Below are 24,831 nucleotides of genomic sequence, written 5' to 3'. Positions count from 1 at the left end.
TATCGCACTAGGGTGTAGATATGCAGGCAATAGTCTAGCTCACTCCTATTATTGTGTATTTTCCAAGTTTATTTATTGAAGAATTCATTGGACTGTAAAATAATATGTTTAGTGTTTTACACACCTCTAGTGATGCTTTTTGTGCGTCAGATGTCGTGTTTTATGATTTATGTGTGTACACTTGTATAATAGAAAAGCTAAAAAATAAAAGCAAAACGGACAAAAAGGTCTGATCAAACTAATAGATTTATCATGAGGTGTTGGTTATGATGTTAATAGCACAATCCTACAAATGTCTATTCAGTAGTAAGCCCCATTAATTCAATTGGGCTTCCATATAAGTAGCTGTAGGACTGCAGGTGCCTCTGAAAATCAGCTGCTAGGGTCAAAGTAGGGGAAAGCGTATTCATGGTTTGCTTGGAAACTAAACAGTTGATGGGATGGATTGTGGTCTGATCCCAAGAGGCTGTTCTTACCTCACTAATGCCGCTGCTTTCTTCATCTCTTGAATGTCTTGTTGGATCAAACCCAAAAGCCAACCTAGTTTAGCATCCTATTTTCATAGTGGCCAACCAGATGCCTATGGGAACATGAATAATTTGAGATTTTTCAATTAACTGTGGGATAAGAGAACAAGGGGATGCGGGTGGCGCTGTGGGTTAAACCACAGAGCCTTGGACTTGCTGATCAGAAGGTTGGCGGTTCGAATCCCTGTGACGGGGTAAGCTCCCGTTGCTCGGTCCCAGCTCCTGCCAACCTAGCAGTTTGAAAGCACGTCAAAGTGTGAGTAGATAAATAGTTACCGCTCCGGCGGGAAAGTAAACGGCATTTCCCTGCACTGCTCTGGTTCGCCAGAAGCGGCTTAGTCATGCTGGCCACATGACCCGGAAGCTGTACGCCGGCTCCCTCGGCCAATAAAGCGAGATGAGCGTTGCAACCCCAGAGTCGGCCACGACTGGACCTAATGGTCAGGGGTCCCTTTTGCCTTTGCCTTAAGAGAACAAGCCTTTGAATAAACGGGGAAAGAACAGGCATTGATGGACAGCTCTGTGTGATGAATGCAAATCTTGCCGATACCATGGCCTAGAGCAGGGGTCGGCAAGGTTTACCTCGCCAAGGTTTACCTCACTCCAGCAAAGATCCCTCTGTGGGCCAGACTGCACACGCACCCGCGATTTCTGGTGTCTCCGCAAGCGCAGTTGCGATTTCCAGCGCCGTGGAAGCGAGTCCCTGCGCTGTGGTTTAGCGCAGTGCGCGGGGATCCGCCAAGCGAGCAACTCAGTTCGGGGGTGGCTCGTGTGCTGGTTAAACGACCCCTATGGGCCGCTTGTGGCCCACAGGCCTTAGGTTGCCAACCCCTGGCCTTGAGTTTTGGAATGGTGCTCTTTCCATTTCAAACTACAGTTAGGTAACTGAATATTTCAATCCTTCCGCAACAACAAAAGCCCTGCACACAGAAAATGAGCACATCAGGGAAGAAGATCGCACTTTAGACTTTTTCCTGATAGGCTTTATTTCTCTGTGCAGGGAGTCCTGCCCCCTCCCCCTGCGCCTCAAAGTAATCGTTTCAAGATACAGCCCAATGCTGTTCAGCACTTGATTTTGTTGACTTTATATATAGTGGGCCTGTATGCATGAGAATGGCTGAGAAGCATCAACTTTGTAATAAACTGGTGGGCACCAAACAGGCAGAAACTATGCAGGCAAAGAGTCAGAATAGACGGATCGCTGGAAACATCAACTTGCAAGGCCGTGGGGTTGAAAAAGGACACCCCAATGTTGGGAAACATTAAGAAGCTGGTCAAAAAAGAAGCGCCTATGCAAGATCAGATAAAGCCAATATTTAAGATCTTCCAAGGAGACCCTGCTAGTCTCTTCATGACTATCAGATTGTAACTTGGTGACACTAGACAAGCGGGCCTTCTCAGTGACGGCGCAGACTCTTAAAAAAATGTTTACCCAAGCTTCCAGGGTACCGTACTTTATTTTTCCCCAAAAATCGCTTTGTACGACGTTCAGTTTTATTTGTGTTAATCTTTTTTTATTATCTAATTTTATTTTATTGCATGTTACTTGCATTTCTATTGTCTTTTATAGTAACTATACAGTGGTACCTCAGTTTAAGAACAGTCCGGTTTAAGAACGATTCGGTTTACAAACTCCGCAAAACTGGAAATAGTGTCCTGGTTTGAGAACTTTACCTCAGTCTAAGAACGGTGGCAGGGCACCAGTGGCGGGAGGCCTCATTAGGGAAAGCATGCCTCAGTTTAAGAATGGTTTCGGTTTAAAAACGGACTTCCGGAGTGGATTGAGTTCGTAAACCGAGGTACCACTGTATTGGTATAAAATTAATTAATAAATATAAGGCCCAGCTAGTCTAGTATTGTGGCCAGTTAGATGCCCCTGGGAAGCTCTTGAGCAGAGTAAGAGGCGAAATAGTTGACTCCCCAGTTATCTCCAAATTTTTTAGGTGCCATAAGGCCATTAAGGTAATCAGCTTTCCCCAACCTGGTGCCCTCCAGATCTTTGCATGAGCCGCTTGTAATGTGGTGGTGATGGTTTGTGCAAGTGTGTCTGTCCGCAGTTCCAAGTGGTGTTGGTGGGAGGCAAAAATCCCATGGCGGGGGGAGCACATCGAAGCCCATGAACATACCGAAAACAGTCCTTTGGATCCCCTCCAATGTGTAATTAAGCAAAAGAATTCATCGCCACAGGACATGGTCAAGCTTTTAGAAAAGGATTAGATTGATTCACTGGTGGGTACCAGACACAGTAACTACAAGAGGCAACCTTTTGTGTTGTTGACGGTTGTGGCTGCCAGATGTGTCTTGCTGGTGAACTTGCTAGGCACATCTCATGGTATTGTTGCAGGCAGAAAGCTGGGCTTAGGTGGATGATTGATGGATCTGACTCAGTAAATTAAAATTCCTGCCGACATGACTATTATGCAATGGTGCGGTTTTGTTTCCAGCGCTAGAAATGGAGCAGCGCTTGACGTGTACTCCCACTGAACCAGTAATCTGGGGAATGTTCAGTTTGAAATGTTCTGCTGCGAAGCTGGTGGGGTGCTTGTGTGTTTTTGTTTGTGTGTGAAAGATTACCGAAATCGTCTGAAAATGGAAGGCACCAATGAAGTACTAGAACAGGGGTCAGCAGACTTTTTCAGCGGGGGGCCGGTCCACCGTCCCTCAGACCAGGTGGTGGGCCGGACTGCATTTTGGAAAAAAATAATGAATGAATTCCTATGCCCCACAAATAACCCAGAGATGCATTTTAAATAAAAGCACATTCTACTCATGTAAAAATACACCAGGCATGCCCCACAAATAACCCAGAGATGCATTTTAAATAAAAGGACACTTTCTACTCAGGTAATAATACGCTGATTCCTGGACCATCCATGGGCTGGATTTAGAAGGTGATTGGGCCGGATCTGACCCCGGGCCTTAGTTTGTCTACCCATGTACTAGAACTTCACAGAGCTCCTTGAGGTCCAAGGGCATGAAAGGTCCTTGGAGTGTTGTTTATATAGTAGCTTCAATGTGCCAGGTGCTTTTCAGAGAACAAGATTGCAGCTCCCTGGTGTGAGGAGCTTGCAGACTAAGACTTGACACACAGGAAGTGGAAGCAAATATAAGTATGTGGATTTCCCCCCAGTTACAGACGGTTGCAGACTTAGATGTAGTTGGCTGTGGTAGAAAGTCATGCTTTTCAGCAAACAATGTCTAGAATGTACATAAAGCCTGAGGACTGTTAACATGTGGGGGCCTGCTAACATTGGGGAGGTGGCTATGGCAAAAGACAGCCTCCCCTCTAACATGACGCCCTTCAGATATTTTGGACTACAGTTTCAGTTGGCCTCAGCCTGCATGATAGGAGTTGTAGTTCACTGGGGCCTGACCCAGCAGAAAGGAGTTGCTGTGGGCTTCCCTTTCCTGGGTGTAGAGGCTTACAGGTGTCTTCCATCTGAATCAAAGTGCTGAGAAAGTAGCAACCATTCAGCCTGAGAAAGTAGCAACCATTTTGCATTTGGATTAAGCCGTGGAGAGATGGGGTGGGGTGAGGACTTCATACAGGGGGGCATACTAAGTGTTATGTACTGAAGTTCTCACCCTGGGCCAGCAGGGGGATACTGTAGATAGTTATGCAAATGAAGGATCGAAAGTGACCTTCAGTGATTGGATAGTTTGTATGCAAATGAAGGATCGAAAGTGACGTTCAGTGATTGGCTAGTTACAGAAAATGGTTACTGTTGCATTCTAGTGGAGCTCTATATAAGCAGGCTGACTGAGCTCCTCAGTTCAATTCTGTTCCAGCTTACAAATAAAGAGCTGCTTTGGAAGAATCGCTGTGTTGTCTGATATGTTCGCCCACAACTTAACACTAAGGGTGAGTACAGATACAAGTTGTTTGAGCACTTGAGAGCAGCTGTGGGTGGAAATGCCGTTGTGCTGTTTGGCAGCAGAGGCTGGCAGTGAAAGAGTGCCGACCGATGAGGATTGTAATGTCAAAAATTGACCTTCCCCCTTCACCCTGCTCAGAACAATTTTTCTGCTCCTCTAAAATGGATCTTCATTTCTGAAATGGCAAGCAAATGTTTCAATCGGGGTGTTGCTAGACCTGACTCACATCTGTCCCAGCCAGCAGAGCCAGTGGTCAGGGCTGATGTTGCAGCAACATCTGGAGGGCCCCAGATTCCTCATCGCTGCTTTAAAAGTATAAGCATTGAATGTTGTTACAGCCCCCTCAATCCCTGCTGAGCTGTGCATGGGACTCCAGGGGTCTTGGCCCTCAACCAGGGTCTGTGCCCTGAAGGCAACCCTATATCATGTTTGTTGTTGTTTAGTCATTTAGTCGTGTCCGACTCTTCGTGACCCCATGGACCAGAGCACGCCAGGCACTCCTGTCTTCCACCGCCTCCCGCAGTTTGGTCAGGCTCATGTTTGTAGCTTCGAGAACACTATCCAACCATCTCATCCTCTGTCGTCCCCTTCTCCTTGTGCCCTCCATCTTTCCCAACATGTCATGTTTAATGTTTTACAATTTCTTATGTGCTGTAAGCTGCTCAGAGTGGCTGGGGAAACCCAGCCAAATGGGTGAGGTATAAATAATAAAATTGTTGTTATTATTAAGACGCAGCATAGGCTGTTGTAGCTTTAAGAAATAGGATTTATTCATGTATTTATACCTGAGTTTAGATGGAGGGGGTCCAGATCTTGCAGCATGGTCGTCTCAAGCGGGGCATGTTCTCTCCAGCAGTGCAGCGCTGGAGCCCAATGAATCTCTCTCAGCATAAGTCTAGCATAAGGTGGATCTCTGTCTTTCTTCCCCTTTCTTCTTCTCAGCACAGCTTGCTAAAGACACTGTTTTCCTGTCACCTCATACCCATTTACCTTTGTTGTTTAGTCGTTTAGTTGTGTCTGACTCTTCGTGACCCCATAGACCAGAGCACGCCAGGCACTCCTGTCTTCCACTGCCTCCCGCAGTTTGGTCAAACTCATGCTGGTAGCTTCGAGAACACTGTCCAACCATCTCATCCTCCGTCGTCCCCTTCTCCTTGATCTTTCCTAACATCAGGGTCTTTTCCAGGGAGTCTTCTCTTCTCATGTGGTGGCCAAAGTATTGGAGCCTCAGCTTCAGGATCTGTCCTTCCAGTGAGCACTCAGGGCTGATTTCCTTCAGAATGGAGAGGTTTGATCTTTTTGCAGTACATGGGACTCTCAAGAGTCTCCTCCAGCACCCATTTACCTAGTAACCTTCAAAATCCCCAGTCTCTTTTCACAGCGGTGGGAGGGGGGAGGACAGTTCTCTTGCATTGCCAATGACCCTCAATGGCCCTGTGTTGTTTCTTAATAGCTTTAGCTTGGCCAGGTCATTTGCACAGGCTAGCTCAGGAATTCCTCTGCAGCTTGTATTTCTCCCTTCGTATCCCAAATAATCAAAATCCTACCATTTATTAATTTCTAGGGCTAGGGGGTCCCCTCCCCAAACTTATAACAATATATACACATAGCCAGCCAGAATACTGGCAGAGCAGGTGACTTGAGATCAGTGCTCAAATCACTCATAACTTTATAGCACGCCCCAGGTATGTTTGTATGTTTTCTTATTTCTGAAATTGTATCGCTACCCCTTCAATGTTGCTGGCACTCCCAGGGTGTCCTACAGAAGTAACAACAACAATAATGGCGCAATAATATTATAATATAAGCAGAAAATAGTACAGCGTGAAACTCTAGTCAAAGAAGGGTCTATATGGTACCTTGGAAGAGCTTGGGTACAATACTTCAAAAAAGGTAGGTGGGTGGGAACAGTGCGGGGGGTGGGGTGGGAAGAGGCAGTGAGTCCTGCTTAAAGGTTGTTCAACAAGACTCCCCACTTCGCCTTGGGCTGCTTGCCAGAAGTGGGGGAAGTTGAGCCAGGAAGAGAGATCCTGCCCAGGTGTGATTTAAATAAATAAATATGCTCTTAGCTTGCCTTCCTTCCTTCCCAGTTCCTGTGTGATGTTGCAACACCAAGCTCTGTTCCTCTGCCATGTTTTCTTCCCTCCCTCTGGTTTCCTCCATGTCTGGAAGTGTGATGTTGCTTACAGGGACTGATGTCATCATGTGAAATAACTCTGTCACTCGGTGACTCTTGCCTAGCCCAAGCTTATGAATGCAAGCTGGCTATTTTTAGACCTCTTTCCCACCCAACCCTGAAGGTTTGAGCATTAAATTACAATATAACCCTATAATGATGATGTTGATGATAGGGCCTGTGTCACTTTATGTTTCCCCACAAAGTCCTTGAGGTGAGGTTTAGGCTGAGAATGTGTTTTGCCAGAGGCAATCTGTGAACTCAACTCTTCCAAATCCAGGAAAATCCATTGTTACCCCTCTAGGCAGCATCATTTAAATGCTAATCTGTTGCCTTTATGTGCATTTATATCGCATTGCCTCTGAGTCTTCCAAGCTTAATCTGGGTCAGTTTTGCAACTCTTTGTTATGTAGGCCTGTGTTATGTACCCTCAGTGCAGGGACAGATCAATCAGTGGCTTGCCTAAAGCCCAGCCAAAGAGTTCCTGCCTGAAGTGATCCAAACTTGGGTTTTCTGGTTCATAGCTCAGCTACTGAACCACCATGCTGTGCTAGTGGAAGTTAAGTCATAGGTTTCAGTGGGACTTATTTCGAAGTAAACGTGAAAAGATTGTAACCCTTTGTCAGCTTGGCTCTACTGCCTGCTATTTCACACATTTCCCAGCAACAACTCTTGAGGTTTCTCCCACTTTGCGCCCCAACACTGTGTGTCTTCTGAAAAATGAGTTACGGCCAGTCCTGGGTCTCCAACAAGTATACCTAAATGAGGCACACATTTTTGAACACCTGCTCATTGCCCATGGGTTATCTTGGTAGTGTAACGTGTGAAGAGGCCCTGATAATCGCATGGATGATTAAGTCTCGCATAGGGTTCCTTTGGGTGGACTTTGGTGACAACAGAATATCTTTCTTCTTCTTCTTCTTCTTCTTCTTCTTCTTCTTCTTCTTCTTCTTCTTCTTTGGCGATCACTCATAGTCGAGTAAGATTGTCTTCCATGAACACTATCTTAACAGTGAGTCCGTAAGTGGAGGCCAATTCTGGATCCACACATCCTTCCACAGTGGGAGCATAGGTTTCCGGGCAGGAGTTGATCACGGTGAGGGTTTACCAAACATGCCTTCCTCTTATCACGTTTCTCCCTTTCATCCTGAGTTCGAGCATCTTCGAAGTCCATGACACCTTTGGTAAAGGCTGTTCTCCAATTGACGCGATCATAGGCCAATGTTTCCCATTTGTCGCTGTTTATACTACATTTTTGTAGATTTATCTTGAGAGAGAGAGATAAAACTTTATTCACATTAGCCAATGGCCATAGCAACAGTAAAACATTACAGTATACGAAGAAAAGGAAATTTGATATAAAAGCACAAATTAAAGTCCTGAATCAGCAGTCAGTTAGTGGCCCTTATTCTGATTGCCCCTGCTGTGAACCTAGCAACCTTTGCTGTTATCTGCTCATTTTGATCTGATAGAAGAAAGGACATTGTGGCAGTGGTTGAGTGCACTGGGATGGTTAGTAAGAGTGGGGTGATGATCTCCTTCCTCAGGTCTTCCTCAGTACAGTGGTACCTTGGGTTACAGACGTTTCAGGTTACAGACTCCGCTAACCCAGAAATAGTACCTCAGATTAAGAACTTTGCTTCAGGATGAGAACAGAAATCGTGTGGCAGCGGCACAGCAGCAGCGGGAGGCCCCATTAGCTAAAGTGGTACCTCAGGTTAAGAACAGCTTCAGGTTAAGAACGGACCTCCGGAACGAATTAAGTTCTTAACCCGAGGTACCACTGTACAGGACAGGAGGACGTGTGTCGCTGTTTCGGTGCTACCATCTCCACAGGGGCAAAGAGTCTTTTTTTAAAAAAAAGATATTTATTAAAATTTTCAAAGTATTACAAAATGAAAAAAGAAAAAAGAAAAATACAAAATAAAAATAGTTAAAAAACAATTCCATCTTTCCATCACTTATTTTTCATTTGCTTGTTTCCCGGACCTCCTCACACCTCCCTTTTTTGTATTCCAATTCAATTTATTAGTTCAGCAAATCCTTTCCCTCTTTGTTTATCCTAGTCTTTAATTTAAAATATTGTAACATTAAATTTTTACCTGTTAATAATCCATTTTTTCATATTCCTTATAGCGTTATAGCTAAAAACCACTTAACTTTTTATCCAACATCATTCTAACATTCATTAATTTTACAATATTTCTGTAGATAGTCTTTAAATTTCTTCCAATCTTCTTCCACCGACTCTTCTCCCTGGTCTCGGATTCTGCTGGTCATTTCTGCCAGTTCCATATAGTCCATCACACAGGGGCAAAGAGTCTTTAAACCTTTTCTTTTACCTCAACAACAGCAGCAGCAGAATGTAACAAATGGACCACAGATATATGGTAACTGGTGACTGGGGAGAGGCAAGCAGTTGTAGAAGGAATCTAATATTGGTAAATAATTTATTGTATGCTACTTCTACTTGACTGCATTTAGTAGGAAAAGCACTCAGGGCGACGCATATCTTCTTCCCTTCATGGATGAGATGGGTCTGATGTGTAAATTCACATTCTTCAGAAGACAGACACCGCTTGCTCTGCTCATCTCTCCCCTGTAGCTTGTGGTGGTTTGGCCAGAACTTTGACATAACGACGCTAAAATGATAACCTTAATTCTTAATTATTAGCATTTGTTTAGACTTTACATGAGTTTCTGGCATAGGAATGAATAAATAAATAATAAGTATCTTATTAGTAGTAAGGTAAAAGGACCCCTGGGCGTTTAAGTCCAGTCAAAGGTGACTATGGGGTTGCGGTGCTCATCTCGCTTCCAGGCTGAGGGAGCCGGTGTTTGTCCACAGACAGCTTTCCGGGTCATGTGGTTAGCATGACTAAACTGCTTCTGGTGCAACAGGACACCATGACGGAATCCAGAACGCACGGAAACACGGTTTACTTTCCCGCCACAGTGGTACCTATTTATCTACTTGTACTGGTGTGCTTTCAAACTGCTAGGTCGTGCCGACTCAAACTGCCGACCTTCCAATCAGCCAGCCCAAGAAGCTCAGTGGTTTAGACCACAGTGCCACCTGCATCCCCATCTTACTATTAATGGAAGCCGTGGACCCTCCAGATGTTGTTGGACTAGAACTCCATATCATCCCTGACTATTATTGCCCTTGCTGGCTGGGGCTGACGGGAGTTTGAGTACAACAGCCTCTGGTAGGCACTGATTCCCCATCCCTATAACAAAGCACGACAAAAGAAGGCAGAGGGCCTTCTCGGTAGTGGCACCCACCCAGTGGAACGCCCTCCCACCAGATGTCAAAGAGAAAAATAACTACCAAACTTTTAGAAGACATCTAAAGGCAGCCCTGTTTAGGGAAGCTTTTAATGTTTAATAGGTTACTGTATTTTAGTGTTTGTTGGAAGCCGCCCAGAGTGGCTGGGGAATTATTTGTTTATTATTATTATTTTATGCAAGAAACGCTACAGGTTGTTATTATATAACAGCAGCAAATTTAGTACGCACTATTCATTACTGTAGGGACGCGGGTGGCGCTGTGGGTAAAAGCCTCAGCGCCTAGGGCTTGCTGATCGAAAGGTCGGCGGTTCGAATCCCCGCGGCGGGGTGCGCTCCCGCTGCTCGGTCCCAGCGCCTGCCAACCTAGCAGTTCGAAAGCACCCCCGGGTGCAAGTAGATAAATAGGGACCGCTTACCAGCGGGAAGGTAAACGGCGTTCCGTGTGCTGCGCTGGCTCGCCAGATGCAGCTTTGTCACGCTGGCCACGTGACCCGGAAGTGTCTCCGGACAGCGCTGGCCCCCGGCCTCTTGAGTGAGATGGGCGCACAACCCCAGAGTCTGTCAAGACTGGCCCGTATGGGCAGGGGTACCTTTACCTTTACCTTTATTCATTACTGTAGTGAGTAAGAAAAACACACAGTCCCTATTTTTAATAGGTATAGCTCCAGGGTGTGGTGCTGGCCCCTAGAAAAGAAAAAAAAAGGCAGAACAGGAAAAAGGGCATTATGACCCTGATAATTGGTGAGCTGCTTGGACTTGCTCTTTCGCAGATCCACTTAGGGAGTGTTGCTAGGATAGACCTTGCAAGCGCACTTGGGGCCTGTCTTAAACTGACATGCCATCCCTGAGTACATTGAACAGGAAGGAGCAACTAGTTCTGGCTCCCTGATGAGTGGACCTGCACACACGCACACAGACACATTTGCAAGTATACATTACATTTTTAAGTAGAGGCAACTCCCTGTTTGCACGGCGGTTGTGTTCCAGGTCATTGCGTGCTTGCGTGAACTTGCGTATGCTCGGAACACCTATTGAAAAAGCCTGTAAACAGCCCATGTCACTTCCGCCCCTTTTTGTGATGTTTTTGGGTCGCTTCCGGGTTCGGCATGATGCACGTGTGTGCGGTCACGTACATATCGGACACACCGTTTTGAGTGTCACACTTCTGTTTTGAGTGTTACGCTGAGGTCTGTCTGTTTCTGCTACTTTTTTTGCATTTTTGTTTTTGCGGCTTTTTTGTTTTGTTTTTGTGACTGTGTGGAACCCAGTTCAGCTCCTGATGGATTGATTGTGTGACTGCAGTACATTGTTTATTGCTTTCATTTTATGGATCAATGGTCTCATTAGATAGTAAAATTCATGTTAAATAGCTGTTTTAGGGGTTGTTTTTAAAAGTCTGGAACGGATTAATCCATTTTACATTACTTTCTATGGGAAAGTGTGCCTTGGTTTTGGAACGCTTTGGTTTTGGAACGGGTTAAGTTTGAGAACCAAGGTACCACTGTACTGCTTTTAAAATAAGTAGTTCATATATATTGGTAGTTTTTGTAACTTTGCCTTTTCAGGAAAGTTTTCCTCAAATGTGGGGTATAAATAAAATAAAATAAAATAAATAATTTCTATGAAGTCGGGGATGCTGGGAGCTGGAGGCCAGCAAAGTCTGGGTGTGTTCAGGTTTTTCTATCCCTGCAAATGCAGGTAGCAGAAGTAGCTGTATATTTTGGAGTATCACAGATTTCCTTTCTCTCTCCCTCTCTTTAAAAATTCTAGGCCTTTAACTTCACCATCGGATATTGCAGGACTTTATACTGGCTGAAGTGTTTTGGAGGCAGCTGTGGAGCAAAGGGAACACCTTGGCCTTTGGCTTCCCTTCCTTCCTTGGCGGAGGCAGTGGGGTAACCTCTGCCTTCCCCTTGCCCCACTCCTGGCTGGGGAGGAGGGTGATGGCTCGCTTGAAACAGCTTGGATTCCTTCTGGCAGTCTCTCTCCAGTCCTGCTTACAGCCCACTTTGTGTCAAGGTGAGTGCTCCCTTCGCTCTTGCAAACGGGAAAAGGGATCAGTATGGTCTATCTGTGTGCGTGCTGGCCTATATCTCTGGCCCTTAGAACTCTCCCAGGGCCATGTCCTCTCCACAACCACAACTTCTTCCCCAAGCCTCATTTAGGTAAAGTTAAAGGGACCCCTGACCAATAGGTCTAGTTGTGACAGACTCTGGGGTTGTGGCGCTCATCTTGCTTTACTGGCCGAGGGAGCCGGCGTACAGCTTCCGGGTCACGTGGCCAGCATGACTAAGCCGCTTCTTGTGAACCACAGCAGTGCACGGAAACTCCGTTTACCTTCCCGCCAGAGTGGTACCTATTTATCTACTTGCACTGGCATGCTTTTGAACTGGTAGGTTGGCAGGAGCAGGGACCGAACAACGGGAGCTCACCCCATTGCAGGGATTTGAACTGCCGACCGTCTGATCAGCAAGTCCTAGGCTCTGTGGTTTAACCCACAGCGCCACCCATGTCCCTAAACCTCATTTACCTTGCTTCAAATCTTCCTTGAGTGTTTTTTGTCTGGCTGCAATTAGTGGCGGAGGAACCGTCTCTGGTACCTGGGGCGAGATGCCATGGGGCGGGGCCCGGTGGCGCACACACGAAATCCGTACAGGGTGCGCACGCACAGCAGCCCTTCGCTCGTGCGGCAACCGTATGGGTTGCTGCGCGTGCGCACTCTGTACGGTCACTGTGCAAGAGGTGCCCATACTGACTGCACACACCCTCAGCCTCTCTACAGCCGGGGAGAGGCCCTCAGCTTGCAAAAGGGTTTCCCACCACTGCACAGAGTGCTTAGAGAGCATTCAGTGACCAACAGGCAGAAAGCTTTCTCTAAAATCAATTGTTTGCATCAATTAAGTGTTTTAAATTTGTTGTTAGCTGCCCTGAGCCCGGTTTTCTGAACCGGGAAGGGCAGAGTATAAATAAAAAAATATTATTCAAATCGCCTTCCCCAAACCCAGTATCAATAAATCTCCCCCTTTGGCATTAGCATGGATCTCAGTGTAACAGAACCGCCCCCTGGAAACCTGCCATGAGTCAACCGTGCAAAGAAGCCATAAAAGTTACTGGCATGCTTTAAAAAAGAAAAGAGCCTGCTAAGCGGCTAGAAGCCTATGTTTTTGTGCTGGCCAGAGGGGAAGCCCCCCTGCTTGGAAGTGCAGGGTGGGATTCAACAGATGAGTCCCAACAGCAAGGACTTCTGCTTGTGCAATGGTTCTTCCCCCCGCTCTCCTACCCCTGCACCCACTGCACCCCCCCAAAAAATGGACTCTGTGGAAATTGGGAGAGCACCCAGAACAGCGCATGGGGAGGGGATTGTTCTGCCTGGCAAGCCAAATTGCTTGGCGTGATGGAATGGTAATGTTAGCGGGGTGCTGAATTCCTCACACTAATAAAGAAACATGTTTTGAACCAAACAAGCTGGTTGGGGGCGGGGGGGGGGGCAGGGTCCCCTTTACCATTCTGCTTGGCTTCTGTGCTAGCTGTGGGTGGAGGAGGAATGGAGAGAGCTGTCACTCCTCTGTGAACCCACTCACCTGAAGGGAATTCCTGGTCAGTTCATTAAATGCAAGCCTGCCATAGGTCAACCTTTTTGGGGGCAGCCGGGGGTAGGGGGTGGAGGAAGCCATTCATACCTAGGAACCTTTAAGTTAAGGACGCCTAGGTATTACTGAATGTCAGCCCAGGGGCAGAGGAAGGTGGGGGCGGGCCGCCCTGGGTGTCACCACTGAGGGGGGTGACAAAATGCCGGGCGGCACTCACCACAGGGCCTGCAGCGTGCCTGAGCCACACGTCTCTCCTGGGAGAGACTCAGTGGCTTGGGTGCGTGCAGGCTCCTCTCTGCCCAAATGGTCCACTGCTGCCTCCCCCCCCCCCCAGCTGTAGGGTGGCTGAGGGGGAGGAGGCAGGCAGATTCCTTGGAGGCCCTGCGGAGCGTCTTGCCCCGACTGGCCCCGCCCCTGGGCGCAGGGCATGCACACCTCCCCAGGCGCCCGATTGGCTTGCTCTGTCACTGTGTCAGCCTTCCAATACTGTTCAATATAAAACACTGTTAGATGCTGTATCTTGCCAAACAATGTTGCATGTCAGCAATAGAATACAGTGATACCTCAGGTTACAGACGCTTCAGGTTACAGACTCCGCTAACCCAGAAATAGTACCTCGGGTTGAGAACTTTGCTTCAGGATGAGAACAGAAATCACGTGGTGGCAGAGCGGCGGCAGCAGCAGCAGGAGGCCCCATTAGCTAAAGTGGTGCTTCAGGTTAAGAACAGTTTCAGGTTAAGAACGGACCTCCGGAACGAAATAAGTTGTACACTGTACAGTGGTATCTCTGCTTGAGAACGAGATCCGTTCCGGAGGCCCGTTCGCAACATGAAAAGCCCGCAACCTGAAGCGCCGTATCTGTGCAGGTGCGCAGCGCGATTTAGCGCTTCTGCACATGCGCGAGCGGTGAAACCCAGAAGTAACCCTTTCCGGTACTTCTGGGTTGCCACGGGATGCAACCTGAGAAAACGTAACATGAAGTAAACGTAACATGAGGTATGACTGTACTCCTGGATCGCAACTACTAAATGTTGAGACTCTATCAAAATAGCATGGATTGTCAAAAAATGGTTATCAGTACGAATACAGATGTCTGAACAATATTTAATTTTAAAATTTGCAAAAAAGGGGGGGAGTAAATTCATTTTGGGGGTCAAAGTCACGCACCCTTCTTGCTAGGATTCAGTTTAAGGGTGGATAGGTCTTTGGATCATTCTTGATCCTGAAATAGTTTCAAGGAAAGAGGCCAGATCATCCCAGAAAGCAGAACGGAGCTCCTTTTTCTAGGAATGTGTCAGAGCCACTCTGGACTTCCTTGAAGTGTTTTTGTAGGCTTCACCTGTCAAGTGCAAAGCACTTTCAGGGCGTGCCTCTGGCTCTCTTGGCTCAGGGAGTGAGCTCTGTCTGACTCACTCGTGCTCTCCCCAGCACGGAGGGTGTGGATTCCCTGAAACACAACAGAGAAGGCACCAACCAGGTTGCTCCACCATGCATCCTCTGGTTCCTGGGCAGTGCCCAGCCTGAAATGGAAACGGAATGCCTAAGAGAAAGAACTGTCTCAACAAGAACCACACCTGTCCCAGGAGAGATTGAAAGCCATGGGCTTAGCTCTGTAAGTGAAGGCTTCCGGAGGAGGTGCAGGTCTGGTAATTAAGGCCTCAGGTGCCCAAGGGAGGTCCTTTCTGAAATGCACCTGTCTCCGCATCACGTGTCCTTGATGAAGAACCCCCATGGACAGTGCAGAGCCTGAGGACTAGTTGGGCTGTCATTAAACAGAAGTACTGTTTTGGGCGGGGGACAGGGGCGGACAGGTTTGGGAGACTCCCTGTTCCTGAATGGAGTAACTGTGCCCCTGAAGGACCAGGTTCTCAGCCTGGGAGTCATTTTGGACTCACAGCTGTCCATGGAGGTGCAGGCCAATTCTGTGTCCAGGGCAGCTGTCTACCAGCTCTGGTTATCTCCCTCTTGGAGTACTGAAATGGGCTCTGTGTGGGACTACCTTCGAAGGTGACTCTGAAACTACAGTGGTGCCCCGCAAGACGAACGCCTCGGAAGACGAAAAACTCGCTAGACGAAGGAGTTTTTCGTTTTCTTAGCCGCTTCGCAAGACGCATTTCACTATGGGCTTGCTTCGCAAAACGAAGCTTGCCCCGCAAGTGCCGGGGATAGCGGGGAAGCGCAGCGCGTCTTCCCCGCTGTCCCCGAACCTCTTTTGAAGCAAGGGGCGGCGGGGAGAAGATTGCTTCTCCCCGTTGCCAGCCCCGCAATCTCCGGGGACAGAGGGGAAGGCGCGCGCGCCTTCCCCTCTCTCCCCGGACCCCTTTTGAACCAAGGGGCGGCAACGGGGAGAAGCGATCTTCTCCCCTCCGCCCCTTGCTTCAAAAGAGGGGACAGAGGGGAAGGCGCGCACACCTTCCCCTCTGTCCCCGGAGATTGCGGGGTAGGCAACGGGGAGAAGCAATCTTCTCCCCGCTGCCCCTTGCTTTAAAACAGGTCCGGGGACAGAGGGGAAGGCGCGCAGCGCTTCCCCTCTGTCCCCGGACGGTCTCCATAGGAACGCATTGATTGATTTTCAATGCATTCCTATGGGAAACCGTGCTTCGCAAGACGAAAAACTCACAAGAAGAAAAAACTTGCGGAACGAATTAATTTCGTCTTGCGAGGCACCACTGTACAACTAATCCAGAATGCAGCTGGCAGACTGGTGACTGGGAGAGGCTGCTGGTACCATATAACACTGGTCCTAAAGGATCTACACTGGTTCCCAGTATGTTTCTGAGCACAATTCAAAGTGTTGGTGCTGTCTTTTAAAGCCCTAAACGGTCTCAGCCCAGTATACCTGAAGGAGCGTTTCCACTCCCATTGTTCAGCCCGGACACTGAGGTCCAGCTCCGAGGGCCTTCTGGCGGTTCCCTCCCTGTGAGAAGTGAGGTTACAGGGAACCAGGCAAGAGGGCCTTCTTGGTGGTGAATGTTGACATCTTCCAAGTGTAACAGTCTTGGGGGCCACAATGTCAGGTCTGAAACCACGTTTGATAGCTCAGGTAGAGAATCAGTTGGGCAGTAACAGTGACTGCCTGCCCTCCCAGCCAGCCCCCCAGCACACCCTGGAGGTAAACTTGGTACTCAGGGGGCATTGCTGGGGGAGGCCGACCCCACACTGCTGCCCCACCTAGGCCTTAGTTATAGATGCCCCATCGGCTTCTTCATCCTTGATTAAATTGTGGGTGAGGGACAACTTATTATGGACCAACCTGGGATTTTCAAGCAGCACCCAGAGACCCAGGTCAAGCTGGCATAGTCACCACCAAATCTTGAGATGGAAAAAGGGCCAGAACATGACACAGGCTGCATTTGCCTGTGCCACAGTCCAGACTCCAAAGGTCTGAACTGAGCTCTCTTCAACTGGTTCACTCTTGATCCAGTGTGTCAAATCTCTGCTTGTCCATGACCACCGGAATTGGGCTCTCTGATGCTTCCCTCAAGCAGTCCAAGGTTTGCTCTTCCAGGCACATGATAGACTTAATAAATAACTCCTGGCTGCCTCAGCAAAAGCAATACACCCACCCACTAACCAGCAGGTAAGAAATAAAACTCAAACCCTGACACCCCCCCCCAGGGGTGGAGGAAGGGGTGTGTGGTGGGTGCGGTCCACCCTGAAAGTCACAAAATGCCGGGCGGCACTCACCGTGGGGCCTGCAGTGCGCCTGAGACAGTGCGTGCAGGCTCCATGCTGCCCAAACGGTCTGTCTGCTGCCTCCCCCCCCCCCCAAGCTGTAGGGCTGCTGAGTGGGAAGAGGCAGGCAGACTCCAGAGGCCCCACGGTGTGGCCTGCCCCTATGGGCGGCTCACCCCAGGCACCCGAGCAGCTTCCCCCACCACTGACCCCCCTTTCCCTAGAGACCGTAGCGTGTGAGATGCTGTTTGTTTCTCCATGTGTGCACATCACTGATACATGCTCTGATAATAACAGCTTTCTTCAGTCTTTCTTTGCAGTGCGCATGCAGTGAAATAAATGTGTGAAGTGCCTCATGGGTACATGGTGTTCGGTTGGGTGCACTGTAAACCTCTGCTGGGCAGAAGCCAAAACTGTAATGTGTGGACACTTTTCAATCCTGTTTTAAATTTGTTATTATGTATGCTTTTACATACATACAAGGGACGCGGGTGGCACCGTGGTTTAAACCACAGAGCCTAGGACTTGCCAATCAGAAGATTGGTGGTCCGAATCCCCATGACACGATGAGCTCCCGTTGCTCAGTCCCTGCTCCTGTCAACCTAGCAGTTCGAAAGCACGTCAAAGTGCAAGTAGATAAATAGGTACCGCTCCGGCGGGAAGGTAAACGGCGTTTCCATGCGCTGCTCTGGTTCACCAGAAGCGGCTTAGTCATGCTGGCCACATAACCCAGAAGCTGCACGCCGGCTCCCTTGGCCAATAAAGCGAGATGAGTGCCGCAACCCCAGAGTCGGCCACGACTGGACCTAATGGTCAGGAGTCCCTTTACCTTTACCTTTATGCTTTTACAGTTAGGAGTTGGTATGAAACATTTTATGTCGTAAGTAACAAATCAGTGCAAGGAACAACAATAACCCACCCACCTTCTCTCTCCTCTCTGCATGTCAGTGGGGGTGTGCCCTGGGTGGATGACCCCTTCTCTCCTTGAAGGGGGAGGAGCAGTAAATGCAGAGATGGCAATAGTTTACCTGCTCTGCAGTTGCATCAGCTGCTCGACCTCCCCTCCCACCGCCATAAATAGGGTCACATGTGTGCCCCTCCCCTTGCCACCACACAACTGAACTGCAGGTAACTCGCATCTTGTGTGAGGGTTCAGTTCCAGCGGTCCACACATATTTGGGAAAATGTGTGAAGTCGGGAACCTCTCAAACAGTCCTCCTTCCCTGGCAAGGTGGAGCTTGGCTTATCTGGCTTTGAGGAGGCAGCGCAAGGGTCCCAGAGTCCCAGAGCCCTCATGCCTCCATCCCGAAGCCTAGTTAACACTTTCCCAGCTTGGGGATGGAGGTGCGAGGGCTCTAGGATCCTGCTAGAGCCCACACACTGCCTTTCCAAAGCCAAGTCCGTGATGATTTGATTTGCGCAGGTGGCAGCGGTAAGTAAATGCTGCAGTCGGTAAGTAAAATAAGTGTCAAGATGTGAGCTTCCTGCAATGTGAGATTCCCATGCTCTTGGTTAAAAGGTGTAACTTCAGTGCATTCTTTGTTCTTTGTCGTCTAATCTGAACCCCTAAAAAAGAGACATTGCACGTTCTTTTGTAATTCATGAAAATCTTTTAATAAAATTATTTATTAAAAAAGTGTGTCTGTGTGTGCAGACCTCATGAACTGGGCCATTCTGCAATATGGCTCTCCATGGGGAGAGTGCCCTATGTTGCATGTTACTTCTTGGCTATGGTCTAATGAAACAGGGAGGAGTGTAAAATGATTCATTGCCTGGCAAAAGATGACCTGAGTTAGGTGGAAGCTTGTCCCTTCTTCTCCTCCAGGGATCAGCAAACACTTTCAGCAGGGGGCCGGTCCACTGTCCCTCAGGCCTTTTGGGGGGCTGGACTATACAGTGGTACCTCGGGTTAAGTACCGTATTTTTTGCTCTATAAGACTCACTTTTTCCCTCCCAAAAAGTAAGGGGAAATGTGTGTGCGTCTTATGGAGTGAATGCAGGCTGCACAGCTATCCCAGAAGCCAGAACAGCAAAAGGGATCGCTGCTTTTGCTGTGCAGCGATCCCTCTTGTTCTAGCTTCTGTGATTCAGAATATTTTTTTTCTTGTTTTCCTCCTCCAAAAACTAGGTGCGTCTTATGGTCTGGTGCATCTTATAGAGCGAAAAATACGGTACTTAATTCGTTCTGGAGGTCCGTACTTAACCTGAAACTGTTCTTAGCCTGAAGCACCACTTTAGCTAATGGGGCCTCCTGCTGCCGCTGTGCCGCCGGAGCCCAATTTCTGTTCTTATCCTGAAGCAAAGTTCTTAACCTAAAGCACAATTTCTGGCTTAGTGGAGTCTGTAACCTGAAGCGTATGTAACCTGAAGCGTATGCAACCCGAGGTACCACTGTATTTTTTTGGGGGGTGGGGGAATGAACGAATTCCTATGCCCCACAAATAACTCAGAGATGCATTTTAAATAAAAGGACACATTCTACTCATGTAAAAGCACGCTGATTCCCAGACTGTCCGCAGGCCGGATTTAGAAGGCGATTGGTCTGAATCCGGCCCCTGGGCCTTAGTTTGCCTACCCATGTTCTTCTCTAACGCCTACTGTTTGTCTCTTTCCAAAACAAGGCACTAACAGCACTCCAGTGGAAACCACATCCTTTCCTCCCTCTCCTTCATATGGCCTTTCGGTATGTATGTCTGTCTCTCTTGGGCAGGGTCTGTGTGTGTCAGTATTTTTTTGGGGGGTGATCTTGAAGTGGGCATCTAATGCTGCCTAAAGGGGGGGCATCATGGTCTGGGCAAGGCAGGTGCAGACTGGTTGTAACTTAGCTCGATCTGCCTTTCCTTACCTCAGGCAAGGGCACCTTGGGTCTTTTGAAGCTCTTGCCTGCAGCGTTAAATTGGATAGATAATAATAATAATAATAATTTATTATTTATACCCCGCCCATCTGGCTGAGTTTCCCCAGCCACTCTGGGCGGCTCCCAATCAGTGTTAAAAACAGTACAGCGTTACATATTAAAAACTTCCCTGATATTTACATGCTCAAGGCAGCTGTTATCACCACTACCCAAAAATGACTGCGGCCAGTTGAGACAACATGGTAGCAAATTCAAGAGGGGAAAAAATGGAAGAGGGCTGGATTTGGGCCCCCTCCCTCTGCTGTGGTCAGTTGATGATGGTATGTTACGGTAGCAGCAATGCAGACGACAAAGGACTGGGTTTGGGCAGCATCTCTGGGCTGAAAACCTGGCTTACAGTTCAGGTTTGCATCTGACACATGACCCATCCTGGTGCTGGGCTGCCCATCGGTTTGCTCACAACAATTGGTGCAGCCGCACCAGCATGCCAAGCCGTTGATCAGGGCAGCCATATTTTCAAGAGATGCCCACGAATCTACACTGCGCATTTTGATTTGTGCAGTTCAGGTGCGCAAGTCTAAGGAGCGTGCAGGGGAGACCAGGCTTCCCCCCTATGGCATGTTATAATAATAATAATAATAATAATAATAATAATAATAATAATAATAATAAAAAATAATATCATGATGATGATGATGATTTATACCCCGCCCATCTGGCTGGGTTTCCCCAGCCACTCTGGGCGGCTTCCAACAAAACACTAAAATACAATAACCCATTAAACATTAAAAGCTTCCCTGAACAGGGCTGCCTTCAGATGTCTTCTAAAAGTTTGGTAGTTGTTTTTCTCTTTGACATCTGCTGGGAGGGCGTTCCACAGGGCGGGTGCCACTACCGAGAAGGCCCTCTGCCTGGTTTCCTGTAACTTGGCTTCTTGCAGTGCGGGAACTGCCAGAAGGCTCTCGGCACTGGACCTCACAGTGTTAGGCCCTGCCTCACTTTCCTCCACTGTAACGATGTTCTCCCCTTTTTCTTTCCCCGTGGCAGAAGTCGGAGCTGGCGGCAGCCATCGCTGTGCCCTGTGTTTTTGGGGGCCTCCTGCTGATCGGGCTCCTGGTTTTTATGGGACTCAAAATCCGGGAGAAGCGGCAGACAGAGGGCACTTACCGGCCCAGCAGCGAGGAGCAGGTGGGTGCCCGCGTCGAAACTAACACCAACCTCAAGCTTCCCCCGGAAGAGCGACTCATCTGAGATGGGGGAAAGGGCTCTGCTTTTGGGTCTCAGCTTGGTTGGAGCTGCTCAACGCACTGGACTCCAAAAAAACTAACATTTAAAAGGGTGCATCTGCTGCTGCCAGGCTTGAGGTTTCCCAGCAAGCCTCTTAAAGCTTTCCCTGCAGGCTGGATGTGAACTGCTGCACACAGGAGACACATTTTAGAATGAGCTTTGAGGAGCGGCTGGATCTCATGCATGCACACTGCTGGGAATGGCTAGAGGCAGACAGTTCAAGGCAAGATTGGACCCTGCCTCTCTGGGCACACAGAAGAGAGAGGGCTGCCCCCCTCAGCCCACGCAATGCCAAGCGCCCAGTGCTAGATCTCCCTTCTCTTTGCTGCCCCAAAGAACGGACTCTTCTGACTCTAAGTGGGAGTGCGTGGAATTGCTACTCGAGCTGACACAGGAGTTGTTGCTTTTGTGTGAACAGGACAAGAGCAGAGGGTGGGTGGGGAGGCTGCTCTTTGCTTTAAGGGTCCTGCCGTGTGAGATCTGGGGCAGGCTTGCCTTTTTTGTTTTTAAAGAAACTGTATTGCGCTGTGCCTTTCAGTATGCCACTATTTAATAAAAACGAATCTCCCTTCTCTGGCAAGAGAAAAGTCGACACAACCTAGAGTGTTATTATCCCGTTGCCTTACGGTTGGCCAGTTTGAGTCGGCAGGTGAATCTTAAATGTTTCATAGTAGGGAAGGGGAGAGCTGTGACCCTCCTAGGGGCTCTTGGGCTACAGTTTTGCTATACTGGCCGGGGCTGGTGGGAGCTGGAGTCCAGCAGCAGGGCCACAGATTCCCCCAGTCCTGTTTTAAACTAAAGGAGGACCGTACCAAATGGAAACCCAGCAAATAAACAGAGGTAGGGTCTCAACAAGATATTGTTAACCCGATTCCAAAGCTTTGCTTTAGGCATTTCAAGTCTGCTTTAGTTTGTTCAAAAGCACCTTATGCACATTAAGTCTTTCCAACAACGCTGTAAGGGCTAGGTCAGCATTATTATTCCCGTATTACAGACTGGGAGGGAACATCCAGGCCAGCCCAAGTCATCCTCATGAACGCATGATTTGAACTGAGGCCTTCCTGGTTCTCATTCAGTCTCCTAGCCTTTGCTCCACATCAGCTTCCATCAAAGGCAACTGCCATTGCAGTTCTTCCAATCCTTGTTCCACTTCGGATATTCCTATCTAACCTCTGCCTAAGGACTGCAACAGACACAATGCAGGAGGTTCAAAACCAAATAAAGTGTGTTTATGTGGGTGGGAAATGTCAGAAGGTCCCACTGGAAACCTTTGCTTCGTATTTGTATTAACCCAGGCATAGGCAAACTTGGCCCTCCAGATGTTTTGGGGACTACAACTCCCATCATCCCTGACCACTGGTCCTGTTAGCTAGGGATGATGGGAGTTGTAGTCCCAAAACATCTGGAGGGCCGAGTTTGCCTATGCCTGTATTAACCCCAAGGCCCTCTTAAGGAGGGGGTGGATGTGGAAGAGTTCCATGTTCATTTTACCCTTATATAGAGTTTTCCTCTCCCCATTTTATTGTCACAGCTCCAAGTTAGGCTAGGCTCAGGTACTGACTGCACAAATTGATAAACCTTGGCTTAAAAAGCTACACTCTGCATGAACTGCAGGTTGATGCACAAAGCCTGCCGCTCCCACTTTGCACAAGTGGTAAGACTAGGATGGGGTTTTAGCATTACATCCAGACTTGGGATCCTGGTTTGTTTCTCCCTAATCAGCTAGCTTGACGTAGGGTTGCCATATCTCCAGAATTCCCTGAAAATAACCGGCAATTGGCCGTCGGAAACAGTGTCTGGGCGGAAATTGGTGAAACGTCCGGGAAAATCTGGGCATACGGCAACTGATGTTGTCAGTGTCATTTTGGGCAATTTCCCTCAAAATTAGCTCAACAACTTTGCCACCCCCCAAAAAGAAAGCTCAACAACTTTGCCCCTCTCCCAAATGAAAGCTCAACAACTTTTCTGTCTGGATTTTCACTTTTTCAAATATGGCAACCCTAGCTTGTCTTAAATCAAGGTTTGTTGGTTTGCTAGGGAGAAACCAACCCTGAGCCTGTAAGACAAATTGACTTGCCCCTTTTCTGGCTTATTTATCTACTCCTGTGAAGGGAAGGTTGACGTGTGAGTGATTGGGCTGTGTGCATGTTATGAAGCCGAGGCTCATAGGTCCAGATGTGGCCAGTAATTGCCTGGCAAGATGTGCAGACAGGCTGCCACGCGGTTAGTGTTAAAATCTCTTTGTACGGTGGCTATCTCCACGGGGCAAATTGGATGCCGTGCCTCGCCCTACAGTGCAAGATATCTGCTCTGTCTCAAGTTGATGGTGAAGCCAGAGCACTTGTGTGCCTGAGGAGTGAACCCCAACCACAACATCCCTGTTGCTAATTAATATAAAGCACAACCCACTAGGGTGCTCTCCTGCCTAAGTCCCATTACAGCTCACTGGAGCTGTACTAGAGCATAATTAGGAGCTGCCCAAAGCTCAGTTGTGGAAGGTATTTGAATTGTACAGTTCCGGCAGGTCCTTCCAGGCAGTAATTTTGAGCTGCAACCTTGTGCCTTGAGCTGGGGTGAGGTGTATCCTAGATATTTTATGTGCCCTTTCCAGAAACCTTCTCAGGCTAACTTTAAAAAAAATGGAAATCTACCCTTTTGGGAGACTTAAACCTATTGGGGGGTGGTAAAAAAATCTCCCCCTTCCCTGTCTTTATATTGTGCCCTTTCTTGTGGCTTGTTTTTGACCCTTCACATTTGTGCATCTCTCCTTTGACTTTTCTCCCATTTGCCATCAATTGGATAGAGTTCAGATTGTGTTTCTATTATATTCCTAGAAAGGAGTAATTATTATTATTATTTTCCAGAGGGCAAAGAGCTACCCTGGCATCCAAATTATTATTATTATTATTAGAATTTATATACTGCCCTATACCTGGAGGTATCAGGGTGGTTCACATAAAAAGATCACAGTATATAAAATGAAGATAAAAACAATAACCCAATAATACCACCCCCAAAGAGCCACATTTTAAAAGGGTATGGGATGTTGATCAGGTCAGCCAAATAACTTGACAGAACCTGGTTCAGTGGAAGAGTGACAATTCAACGGGTGGCAAAGTCTCTTATCCCACCACAAGCACTAGGTGGCAGAACTGCATTGCACAACTGATTTCAGCAGTTCTGTGCCACCAAAGTCCTGTCTCTTTAAGGGAACTTTTTAAAGGGCAGCTCTGGTTTTTTTTTACTTCCTTTCTGATCCATGACTCTCTTAGTTTTCCCAAGGAAAGGTGATTGTGCTTTGCTCTGTTTCCACCTCTATGCCTCTTGGATTTGGAAACGCACCATGTTTTACCTGGGAAAAGTGGGCTGGAGACTGCAACTTGCCTACAGACACACCGTCTCAAATTGGCAGAGCTGCGCAATACATAAAAAATACAGTGGTGCCTCGCAAGACGAAATTAATTCGTTCCGCGTGTTTTGTCGTCTTGCGATTTTTTTCGTCTTGCGAAGCACGGTGTCGGGAAAGTTTTGGAAAAGCTTCAAAAATCACCA

General features: G+C 48.0%; 1 protein-coding gene across 2 annotated transcripts in view; it reads left to right on the top strand.

The window, feature by feature from the left end:
• The window catches only part of CRB3 (crumbs cell polarity complex component 3), a 31,684-nt gene that overhangs the window by 4,457 nt on the left and 2,396 nt on the right, over nucleotides 1-24,831 (top strand). Inside the window, exons 2-4 of one of the 2 annotated variants that reach the window (XM_077921429.1) lie at nucleotides 11,641-11,889; nucleotides 19,757-19,818; nucleotides 21,040-21,180. In XM_077921429.1, the coding sequence (XP_077777555.1) occupies nucleotides 11,814-11,889; nucleotides 19,757-19,818; nucleotides 21,040-21,180 (279 nt within the window). In that variant the 5' untranslated portion in view covers nucleotides 11,641-11,813. Of the gene's footprint in view, nucleotides 1-11,608; nucleotides 11,890-19,756; nucleotides 19,819-21,039; nucleotides 21,181-24,831 lie in introns of those variants that run through there. The other variant, XM_028712637.2, reaches the window with a different exon arrangement.

Source organism: Podarcis muralis, chromosome 17, assembly GCF_964188315.1.
Source record: "Podarcis muralis chromosome 17, rPodMur119.hap1.1, whole genome shotgun sequence".
NCBI classification, from domain to species: domain Eukaryota; kingdom Metazoa; phylum Chordata; class Lepidosauria; order Squamata; family Lacertidae; genus Podarcis; species Podarcis muralis.
The sequence above is the reverse complement of the archived record's forward strand: the minus strand, read 5'-3'. Positions and strand labels throughout refer to the sequence as shown.